Source organism: Boleophthalmus pectinirostris, unplaced genomic scaffold (genome assembly GCF_026225935.1).
Source record: "Boleophthalmus pectinirostris isolate CB_2022bp ecotype Guang Dong unplaced genomic scaffold, ASM2622593v1 HiC_scaffold_18, whole genome shotgun sequence".
Taxonomy (NCBI): domain Eukaryota; kingdom Metazoa; phylum Chordata; class Actinopteri; order Gobiiformes; family Gobiidae; genus Boleophthalmus; species Boleophthalmus pectinirostris.
The window spans coordinates 22,790,801-22,802,491 of NW_026571133.1; the positions used below are offsets into that span (position 1 = coordinate 22,790,801).

The 11,691-nt window shown below is 38.1% G+C and overlaps 2 protein-coding genes across 2 annotated transcripts; one reads left to right on the forward strand and one right to left on the reverse strand.

Moving 5' to 3' along the window:
• Positions 1 to 354: 354 nt before the first annotated feature.
• Positions 355 to 5,635, reverse strand: cdk9 (cyclin-dependent kinase 9 (CDC2-related kinase)). The gene is made up of 8 exons (XM_020926562.2): positions 5,401 to 5,635; positions 5,161 to 5,274; positions 4,767 to 4,848; positions 4,456 to 4,546; positions 4,160 to 4,326; positions 3,903 to 4,074; positions 1,186 to 1,334; positions 355 to 1,086 (listed from the first exon to the last, which is right to left on the reverse strand). The coding sequence occupies exons 1-8, from the start codon at positions 5,439 to 5,441 to the stop codon at positions 721 to 723; spliced, it is 1,182 nt and encodes a 393-aa protein (XP_020782221.1). The 5' UTR covers positions 5,442 to 5,635; the 3' UTR covers positions 355 to 720.
• An 87-nt stretch (positions 5,636 to 5,722) lies between these two features.
• fpgs (folylpolyglutamate synthase) lies at positions 5,723 to 11,667 on the forward strand. The gene is made up of 15 exons (XM_020926468.2): positions 5,723 to 5,902; positions 6,299 to 6,427; positions 6,543 to 6,596; positions 7,046 to 7,110; positions 7,177 to 7,291; positions 8,137 to 8,214; positions 8,290 to 8,351; positions 8,610 to 8,712; positions 9,171 to 9,248; positions 9,320 to 9,467; positions 9,548 to 9,631; positions 9,988 to 10,138; positions 10,331 to 10,406; positions 10,490 to 10,556; positions 10,655 to 11,667. Exons 1-15 carry the CDS (start codon positions 5,756 to 5,758, stop codon positions 11,032 to 11,034), a joined length of 1,737 nt encoding a protein of 578 aa, XP_020782127.2. The 5' UTR covers positions 5,723 to 5,755; the 3' UTR covers positions 11,035 to 11,667.
• Positions 11,668 to 11,691: the final 24 nt, after the last annotated feature.

Genomic DNA, 11,691 nt, shown 5'->3' on the forward strand with positions numbered 1-11,691 from the left:
TTTTTCTTAATTTACTATATAAATTATTTGTAGTATAAACTGAGATTAAAAATTAATTTTGATTTAATAATTCGTCTGCCTTTATTTTAAATTACTGTTGGCAATGTGTTTTAGAGTCTGTATAGTCCGGATAACAATTGCAATTAATATGTGATTACAATTTGTGTAATAATCAACTTGTCAATTATTCTGATTTGAATTGTTGCAGCCGTATATGTGATTGCTGTACTGATTGGCACAATGTTCAAGACAACAAACATTGTTCCTACAGTACGCAATGTTACTTCCATCCCAAAAACATTAAACACTTTGATTTAACTACAGTAATTCATAATAATAATGCAATTCACTTAATCATTTGTATAAAACTGTTTTTAATTTCAGTATGCAACTGACAGAGAAATAATAATTGCAAAAAAGAAAGTAATAAAAAGTAACCTGTAATAATAATATCACACATAATATTCTATTTTTATACAAATTGTAATAAAACAATTATGAGCACCTAAACATAGGCAAAACGTTGAAACAGCAGTCTGTAGGAACCTATACAGTCAGTTTTGTTCAAGTTTCAAGCACTATTTATAGAGGTTAACAACCGAAGCAAAAAAGCCTGAAAACAGGCTGGCTTTTGCACCGTTGTTTTTAAAATGTTAAGACTTCGCATCTTTCAGTAAAACATAAAACAATGGGTGCCTTCCAGCAATTTTCAAATATTTCTTAAAAGACTCGGTCGAACTCTGTCTGGCTGGTGGTGGCAGGGTTTCTGTTCTGATTTGGTTGTTGCTGAGGAATGTGTCCTCTCCGCCTGGGCGGAGCCAAATACTCAAACATGGAAGTGTTGTGTGTAGACAGCATGTTCTTGAGGTCGGAGGGCATGGGGTCAGACCAGAAGAAGTCGTGGTTGAGTGCATCATCACTGTCTATGCGTTGTGCAGGGTCTAAAACCAGCAGTTTGTCAATGAGATCCAGAGCGTAGGGGTCCTTAACATAAGCTTTTAAACGATCTTTTACTTTCCTCTTTTGGCCTTTGGGAAGCTCCATTTTCTGGTAGAGTTCATACTTTTTATCCACACCTGGCCACACCTACATAGAAAAATTAAGCAGTTTAATATTTCAACCCTTCTAAGCCAGATATGAATCCAGACACAAGGAACAGCAGTTACAAAATAATAATGCTTTTACCTCGGCTGTGATGGATCCACACAGTTGGCTGATGAGAGTGAGTTGATGTTGCTCTGTGTTGCCCTGCATGATGGGGCTCCTCGTCCACATCTCAGCCATGATACAACCTGCACCCCACAGATCGATAGGGGGGCCATAGTCACGCTCACCTGAAAGCAAAATGTAATTTATAAAAGAAGACTAAATACAACTTTTCAGACACAGTCTTGAAAAGGAAAGACTCATTGAAGCCAAGAACCAGTGCAGCGCTAGTTACATACAACTCCCAAAATAGACTCAAAGATGATACCATACAGTACATTTGGATATGTTTAGCACAGTGGGTATCATTATCAAGCACTACAGTTTGCACATATGGCCTAGAGGAAACCAGGAACAGTAGTTAAGAATCGCATCTCCACTTATTGCAGCAACGGTCTGCATGAGATGAATGACGTTGCTCACTACTGTATAAAACTAACTTAAATATGGATTTCATAATGAAGGATTACTGGATAGAATGAAGATGGAAAGGCTATCTCTTTTGAAAGGAGGATATTATTCAATCATTTAATAATTTTCATAACTTTCATACACATGGTCGAACTCAACCACATTTCTTTTGGGTGCAACAGAGAGATCCACATGCACCAATCCCTCAGGCATATAATAGATTTGCAGGAATTAACAGCAGTAATTTTGCAGTCTTAATCAGTCAATCACAGGGGGCCAACCCCCAAATAGTTGTCTTCAGTCCCAAGAGCAATACAAGCCTCTCATTATCTGATTTTACACACTTATTTTACTATTAGCTATTCAGATTAAAAAAATAATAATAATAAAAAAATAAGCCAAGGGGTCTCCAACCTGTATCTCAGGAGCTACCAGTGGCTCTCTACTTTCAAGTAGCTCCCCAAAGGACATAGGAATTATACATAATGTGATGAATAATTCAAATTTGATTAATCACATACCTATCCATAATACATACATAATTGCATAACTTTTTATACTAAGAAATTGATAAAGGTTAAAAGGAATAAAACTTCTGAGGCCTGCTGCCACTGTTAAATCAGCTAAATTTAACAGAAGTAGCTCCTTGTCATTTTCATTTGGTCAACGTCGCTCTCTGGGTACTGTAATGTGTGCACTGAACATGCCATTTCTCAGTTTGCACTCACTTAGCATCTGGTTCGAAAATCTACCCAAATGACAGTGGATGGTCATCAACAGCAGCATTTTGAGTAGAGCCCGACCGATATATCGGTTGGCCGATATTATCGGCTGATATGGGCACCTCGAGGAATATCGCTATCGGCCGATATGCTTGCTGATAGGGGCCGATATTTCACGTGGGCATGTGATACGTCGTTAAAAATCTTAGACTCTCTACATTATGTTCATTTAATCCAATTTACAGACAGATAAATGTCCTAATATGTGGCTCCACATCAGTATTTATCTACGGAGTCATTTATCCGTGCGTGTGTCCGTATTGTCCCTGAACACACCATAGAGTCGCGTCACTCACGTGCGTTTGTTTACATCCGCAGACACAGATCCAAACATTGAGATTGTATTCTTTTTACGACAATCGGTTTGAGTCTGAATTAAAAGGACATTTACTAGTGCAAACTTGTGATGTGAGGAGGAGCCTGTATGAGCGGTGAGTGTTGGAATTATGTCGACTTTGAAGCTAGTTTTAGTCATTCGTTATGGGTTAGCTGCTGTAGCTCCCGCACATAAACAGGCTGTTTTCTATTGGTCTAATGTAAAGTGACTACATTGGCCGTATATTTGTTACTGGACCTGCACTGATATGTAAATGAGCTGTGAATAGAGGTGTGAATTATGACATTTGCGCTTATCATTAATTACCGCGGCGCGCAGCATTTACGGCTAAAGGCTAACAGCGCTAGTTTCTTTACTAGTTATGGGTCCGTCGCGAACGAAATGACTCTTCGAGCCGGCTCTTTGAAGCGAACGACGGGAGCCTGATCCATATTGGGAGCCGTGTTTTCTCTTTCTCTCACTTTTTTTCTGTTCACGCCGCGTGCAGACTCGTGGTTTGACAGCGGCAGCGGCTGAAAACGAAACTTTGAGAAATTTGCGTGTACATAGGATAAAAAAAAAACCAAAAAAAAACAAAAAACGAGCATATTTGGCTGTAGTTTAGCATAAAATAAATAAGTCCTGGTTTAGACCTTTTTCAGTCCTGGTTTAGACCTGGTTCAGTCCTGATTCAGTCCTGCTTTAGACGTGCTTTAGACCTGCTTGCAACAAAACAATCTGAAGAGCCGCTTGGGAGCCAAAAGAATCAGCAGCTTTTAGTAAGCCGAGTCAAAAGAGCTGGTTCTCTAAAAAGAACTGGAATACCCATCACTAGTGTCTAGAATGTGATGCAAAAATGCCATTAAGCCAACCTACTGTCTGTAAATATGATGTAAATAGGCAGAATAACAATAAATGTTGCCTAAATAAACCCAATTTAAAATCCATCAGAGCCAAACCTAAGTTTTTTAAACAATTCAACATTTACAGTGAATTTTTACATCACTAAATATATCGGCGATTATATCGACTATCGGCAGCGCCAACTTCCATTATATCGGTTTCATATCGGCCACAGCAAAATCCATATCGGTCGGGCTCTAATTTTGAGAAGAGCAAACATGTCTGATTGATCAGCATTTCATGTAAGGTCACCAATATCAGATCAAGGGAAGATAATTTCATACCTAGCAGTAGTTCTGGCGGTCTGTACCACAAGGTGACGACTCGATTAGTGTAGCGATTCCCTTGATTGTTTTTGGCCAAACTGAAAGCTCGCGCTAAACCAAAATCTGCAAGTTTGAGGACACCGTCTCTAGTGATGAGGACGTTTGCTGCTTTCATATCTCTGTGGAGGATCTAACAGAATAATATGGAGAAAAAACTAATTAAAATCCACAATATTTTGATCACTTACAACTTAAGTCAAAAGTAAAATAATCACCTTGTTTCTGTGGATGTAGTAGAGTCCATTAAGAAGCATTTGCATAACCTTCTTTATCTCAGCTAAAGTGAACTTTACATTAGAGTTGCTCAACAAACCAGCCAAATCATGCTCACAGAAGTCAAAAACAAGGTAGATACTGCCTTTGTATCTATTGAACTGAGTGGCTGAAAAAACATGAGAGTGCATGAAATAAGAAAATGCATGCCTCGAAATAAACACAAGTTTCAAAAAGGTTACTTTCTTATTGACACAAAGGCTTGAATGACTAAAAAAGAAATCTGAAAAATACACACCTTTGGTTCTGCAGATCTCAATTAGATTGACAACGTTTTCATGTTTAAGCAGCTGCAGAATCTTTATTTCCCTCAAAGCTGTTATAGGAAACTGAAACAAGACATTTAAGAAAATTATCCACAGAACAATATAGAAGGAAAGTTGCATTTAGTGATTAGTCTAGTTAGACTAGTCTTTGTTAGCAAAATTAGATCTATTTTTTTGTAATGCAGGTAGATTTACAAGGTGAAATGGGTGAATTATTGTGAGTTTTAAAATGTAGTAAAAGTAATTCCACGTAAAAATGCAACAAATAAAATTAATCTCTTACCCCTTCTTTTTCATTTTCCATTAAAACTTTTTTCAAGGCCACCTTCTTCCCAGTTTGTCTGTGTTTTGCTTTGAACACCTCCCTGTTAAGAACGCCGTAAATATAATGTTTATCTGCTCACAGTATTGAAATTAGTCTGTACACTTCAGGTTTGGGTTAACTGCATTTTATCCTTATGCATGTAACTAGATACAATAACTGCAATACAGATCACAACCCAAACTCAATGGGGAGTAGGAAGCCCACGCTCATTAAAAAACTAACGCTACGCTGGGAAAGAACGGGCTGTTAGCTTTAGCTAACGTAGCCTAGAGCTAAAGTGAACGTTCATCTCATTGTCACATAAAGTCACACCAAAAATACAGCTTATAAAGTACAACATATAACCACTCACCCAAATGTCCCTTGGCCAATCTTGGCCATTTTCTCGTACTTTGAGAATTCATCACAAAAAGGAAACTCAACGCCATCGTAGTATTTGGACATGATGGCTGCCTCCCGGTCTGGCCTATAAAAAAGGAAATTTGAGACATTTTCAATGGCATGACAATTCTACTTTAAGTGGTTATAAGGTAATATTGCCAAAGAACATATGTATCTGAAAAATAAAGCCTATAAAGATGTATTTACTTACTTTTCCGCCGCACTGGCGTTACTTGTTTTGTCTCGCTGCATCTTCACAGTCCGTCCGTGACTGAGCAGCAACAGTGGAAACACTACTGCCCCCAGCGGCTTGAAGGAACAACTGCAAAAACATTAATCTAAATATCGATCTTTTCCTTGTGCCTTTTCCTTTTCAGTCATTTGGCGTTGGGCTACGTCGAGGATAACATCAAGACAGAACACCGTGAATATTTATTATTGCATTGTTACACGGTTTAACTAACGGTTTAACTAATGGTCTGCTTTGTCTCGCTAAAGGGGCGTGGGGTGTCGTCACACCGACACGCCCATATTTGGAGAGGCTTCCTGTTCTCACGGCGCCTGTGATGGCGTGCATGTGGCGCGTGTGGCAGCGGCACTGCGTGCTCGCAGCGCGGCTCCGAAATACGGACAGGCCACACGAGTTGGCGGGTGTTTCATTCAGGTCCTTCAGCACTAAAGCAGCACCTCACACAACGAGGATGGAATATCAGGTGAGGCCTGATATTGTCCACTACCTTTAGATCAGCTGTTAGCCTGGTAGTTAGCTGATGGCGCTAGGGTGACAAGTTTATGATCGTACACTTAGTTTGAATTATTTTCAGAGGAAACATGGCTGACGGAACAGTGGAAAGGTTACATTAACTCCAACTCCGAACTGGTAAAGAATACGAGTTACATTTATGAGCTTTTTCAAGTGTATATCCAGAGAAAAGTTGCTCTATTGGCAGATAGGGCTGAGTGTTTATCTTTCAGAGGAGGTCTCAAAGTACAACCAACTCTTGGTTCTGAAGCAAGCACACAGCTTTTGAATATGGCATCTCTAGGTGGCGCTCTAATTTGACATGTTAACATGCTATTTTATAAATGTGCCGATGGTTTTGGTTTAGGATGCTGTATGCACTCTGAACACGTTGCAGACCAATGCCAGTGCTCTGGAACAAGTGCGACAGGAGCGTGGCCATCCGCAACTACAGCTCCAGGCCATGGTCGGCTTCCTTGAACGGTCCGGTCTCACGGTGAGTTAGGATTTTGAGGAGTCCAGACTAGAGTACAGTGTTTAATCATTTACACTGCAACTGATCATTGTTTCATTTGGTCTCTTTGTTTTCATCTCATATAACTGTTAATTAGGTGGATAAGCTTGATCATCTCAATATCATTCATGTGACTGGCACAAAGGGCAAGGTGAGTTTAATTCCGGTAATGAGGAGATGAGGTAAGATTCGACTTTGGTCCTAAAATCCAATGTAATTTTATCCTATAAGGATTTGTTCCAAAATCAAATAAGAACTATCTTCTTAAAATCCTATTGGAATCTAGTTAAACTTTTTAGCTAGGAATAATTCACTCTCTTTGCAATATTTAAATACTTGAATTCACATACATCCTTTTACTAAACCTTATATTAATAAATATATTTTAAAATATATGATTGTCTTTCTTCTAATGTAAAGCTCCTTTGGGTATCTTGAAAAGCTTATTTTTATTATTAAGTTATTGTATTGGTTATGGTATATGTCTTTCACTCTGCCAGTGTAAGATTTCTTTGCATAAGCTCTATGTCAATAGTCATGGTTTTTGAACCTGTGTCAGAATGCAGTGATGTTTAAATAGTTTTGTGTTTTGTTCTTCAGGGATCAACATGTGCCTTCACCGAGCACATTCTGAGAAGTTATGGTTTCCGTACTGGATTTTACAGGTAAAATATTTTTTATAATATATTTAGTTTTTATATTTTATTTGCTTACTTTTTTTTCGTTCCCAGCTCTCCACACTTGGTCCAAGTCAGGGAGAGGATACGTATAAATGGACAACCTATTGGAAAAGAACTCTTTGCTAAATACTTTTGGCAGGTGTATGGGCGGCTGTATGAAACTAAGGTATGTCAGGTGAACTTAAGCTTTATGTCAAACATTAAAAGTGAACAATGTAACTTTTGGTGAAGGCTTTGTTACCTGTTTGTTCCATAGAGATGTTATGGTTTTGCCTAGAATGTTACATTGTATGGTATTAAACTTCTCTATCTCCATGGACACAAGCGGAAGACTCACCAGGACAAGTCCCATGTTAGATCTATTGAGAGGTGAGCCCACTCATAGTAAGAATAAAAACACTGGGAATTGGATACCTGCAAGATACATTCTTGCAACATGTATACTTTAATGCCAGTCTGTGGAGCATTTCAAGTAAAAAATAACATCTCTATGGTCGTGTCAGGAATCCTTCAGCTGAAAAGTTACGTGGGGCACCTAACTTCTCTGTATATAGATAGATTTTTTTTTGGTTATTCAAAAAATTCTAACAACAATTCCTATTGAATCCACAATAAGCATATCAGTATTTATTTTTTCCATTTTCTATGATTACAATGTAAATTTGAGTACACACAAATATTCTCAAGGAGGGTCTAAATTAAGTCAATGGATAAATGAGCACCACAGTGTCAACTGCATGACAACATCATCTGACTGCAGGTTTGGTCACATTTCTCATATTAGGCAAAACGTGTAATGTTATATGGAGTCTGGCATTTTAAATTGCCACAGTCAGTTTCAGTATAATTTTTCGTCTAGAATATGTCGGTATGAAATATAAAAAGATCAATTGTGGCTTGTTGTGAAGGTAATCACATTTTACTGCTTCTCTTTGTCCTTGAATGAATGATTTTATTTGACAAAAAATATTAATGGTTAACTGAGCTTCAAGAATAATGTTTTTATTTTAGGAGGTGAATGGGGGAACAATGCCAGCATATTTTCGTTTTCTCACAATTTTGGCATTTCATGTGTTTCTCCAGGAAAAGGTATGTGCTACTGTGTTTAGCACATTGTTTATCATTGTTAGTTTAAACTTTTCTGACTTTGTTTTGATTTTTCAGGTAGATTTGGCTATCATTGAAGTTGGAATAGGAGGGGCGTATGATTGCACTAACATTATTAGGTTAGTGGTATTCTGTAGTCCTCTAATCAACTCTTTTGTAAGGCCTTGACGAATGTGGCTGTGCCTTTTGGACTGGGTCCAAAGTTCACTTTGAGCAGAATGAAGTGAGGGATATCAGAATTCAGTATTCTGCTTACAAGACTCCTGTTTGATGTACATAATGTTTATGTCAAATATAATATTTGTACTGTTGTTCATTCATGCACATACTGAATTGTCACTCATTACCTCACAGTGTGTCTTTGTTTCTGTTGCCAGGCGACCATGGGTCTGTGGCATCTCCTCTCTTGGAATAGACCACACTCAGATTTTGGGAGACTCTCTGGAAAAGATTGCCTGGCAGAAGGGAGGGATCTTTAAGGTGTGTGTTTAGTGAGTTTTGTTTGTTTGTTTGTTTTGTTAAACATATTTTGAGGCTATTGCTGAGATGGAAAAAGTACATAAAGGGCTGCAACTAAGAATAATTTTAATGATCAATTAATAAATTTTCTCAAGTAATCAATTACTAATTACATGATAAAAGGGCCAGGAATATATGAATTTACTCAATTTAGGCAAGATGTAGCTAAGGTGATGCAACTTTAGGACATTTTCATAGAGTACATTGACACAATTGATGCCTGTATCATTTTAGTTATTGCTGCTGTCATAAAACTGCTTGTTTTAGCATTTGGCATATTTGGAGTCTGAGCCCAGATAATAACAATTAGTAGATGAGTTATATTAGCCACATTAGAAAGTCAAATTGTAGAAGAAAAAAAGGAATAACATGCTATACTTGCATTTCTTAAATTACTTAAAATTATCTTATATTCATAGCCAGGAGTTCCAGCATTCACAGTGAAACAACCTGAAGAGGCCATGGCGGTGCTAAAAGACAGAGCAAAAGACATTGGTGTGAGTTTAAGGATTTGTTTTTCTTAATCATTTCTTATGGAGGAGATGTAACCACACGCCTACTTTTCTAGTGTTCACTGCAAGTGTGTCCAAGTCTCATGGACTATGACACAGACAGTGGCCCTCTAAGGCTGGGGCTCGCTGGACAACACCAGCAGCCAAATGCTTCCCTCGCCCTCCAGCTCAGTCATACGTGGATGCAAAGAAGGTGTCTTCCGGGTAAGAAATCCTTGGGTTATACAAGTATATGACCATATTACATCCACTTAAGTTTATCATGTTATTTTATTTTTCAACAGGTAAAAGAGCTTTTCAGACTCATGATTGGAATTCTGCTGGATGTCAAGCCACTACCTTCAAACTTAGCCCAATCATGGTGAAAGGTTTGATCTTTCATGCTTGTAAAAGTTTGTTTTGTTGTGTTTCTTCTTGTCCCTACTTCTTGGCGCCATCTGGTGGTGCTCCTTTTTGATATTTATTGTTCATTCACCATCATCTGACCAGAGTCATTCTGATTTCAGTGCTCAAATTTTCTTTACTACTAAACACAATGACATATTAAAATCCATTCTTCTGTCCAGCAACTGTAATTTTGTATGTTCAAATTTAGGGGTGAAAAGAATTCACATTATGACGTGCTTGACAATTCTGTCTAGAACTACATCTAGAACAACAGCATTGTTCTTTGAAGTACTTATTTTGCCAAAACGCTGGTCAACACCTATGTGCTGTGATTTAGGGCTGGCAGAGACTGAGTGGCCGGGAAGAAATCAAACTCTTAAGCATGGTCAAATCACATACTTTTTGGATGGAGCTCACACCATGCGCAGTATGCTTGCTTGTGTGCAATGGTTCAAAGAAACTGCATCCCACCACGAACTGACTGCAAGGTAAAAACCAATTCAGATGATTTTTATTAGCATTTTATACTACAATAACACTACAGTAACTGGATGAGGAGAAAATTCAGTTTGTCGACTGGACAAAAGCTGGTTTGGTTGAAGACATTTCGCAGCTCATCCAAACTGCTTCTTCAGTGAGGGATTCTTCACACTTCACTACAGTAACTGCTTGTTTCATAGTGGTCCTGTGGCTAGAGTGTTGCTGTTCAACTCCACTGGAGAGAGAGACTCTGCAGCCATGTTAAAACTGCTAGTGGTAAACTGAGCATAATTATTATCTACTTATAATTCTTATCTATTTATTTAAATGGCATTTTTTGTATGTTCCTTTTCTTGCAGCCATGTCAGTTTGACTTTGCAGTGTTTTGCCCTAACATCACAGAGACCATTGCATCATGCAGTGCTGGTGAGACACTACCTTTTGAGCCATCAAACTTACTTGGCAATTGCAGTGTTTGATTGGATGTCCTTTTGTTAATGCCTTGTCTGCTTTGTTGCATTCAGATCAACAGAACTTCAATGTCTCTGTTGAGAACATGCTGACTCGTTGCCTGGACAACCAGAGCAGTTGGCGTCTGCATAACAGCAGCCCCCCGGGCCTCACTGGTCCTCAGATTCTGATTGGAGACACCCTTCGTATGGTCAACGAGAAAAAGGCAGAGACGCAGGTTTTCCCCTGTATACTCAGTAGTCTCCAATGGATTGCTCAGGGCAGAGATCCTGTGCTTGTGGACTCAGGCAAACCACAGTTACCAATGAAAACCAGTGTTATGGCCAAAGCTGCACTGCTTCGTGAAATAAATGAAATCCATGTGCTCATCACAGGTAGCTTACATTTAGTAGGTGGTGCTCTCAAACACCTAGACCCTGCCATGTCTAAATAATGAGGCCTTGTGTTTGGGTTAATGTTTTTAGAGGAATCTGATAGTTTTGCCAGTTAAATGAGGACTCTTAATCCAAGGCAGCTTCACCCTGCTTCACCCAGAGCCTTACACTCTAGTCTCTAAATAATTTTTAGTCTTACTTGAAATTTAAAAGTTTACATTAACCATTATTGGATAAGTCACATTGAATAATGTGAGCATATGGGGCTCAACTGGGATTTTTTTTTTTTTTTTTTCATTTGAACACAGATGGTCTCTTTGTAATTTACATTGTTATACACATGTACTAAACTAAATACACTAATATACTAAATCAATGCCCTCATTGTTGCTGTACACAAGATCATGTTGATTCAAGGTTATTATTTTGGGGTAACTTCTATCAGATATTTAAGCTTAAATGACAGTCCTACATAAATTGTACGTGTGTGTTAACTGTTCATTCAAAGGAATGGTCATGGATTTGTCATTTTTAAGATGGGTATATTGTGATGAATGTGGAAAATTCTTACAACTGTGTAATTTTTTAAACAAAAATTGAAATATATTTTATCTAAAGTATTGTACATGTGGCCTTTACAGTACTTGTTTTCACAATTGCATATTTTCCACATTAAAGACTGTGTAAAGGTATGGGAGTGTTTTATTGAGCGTTTG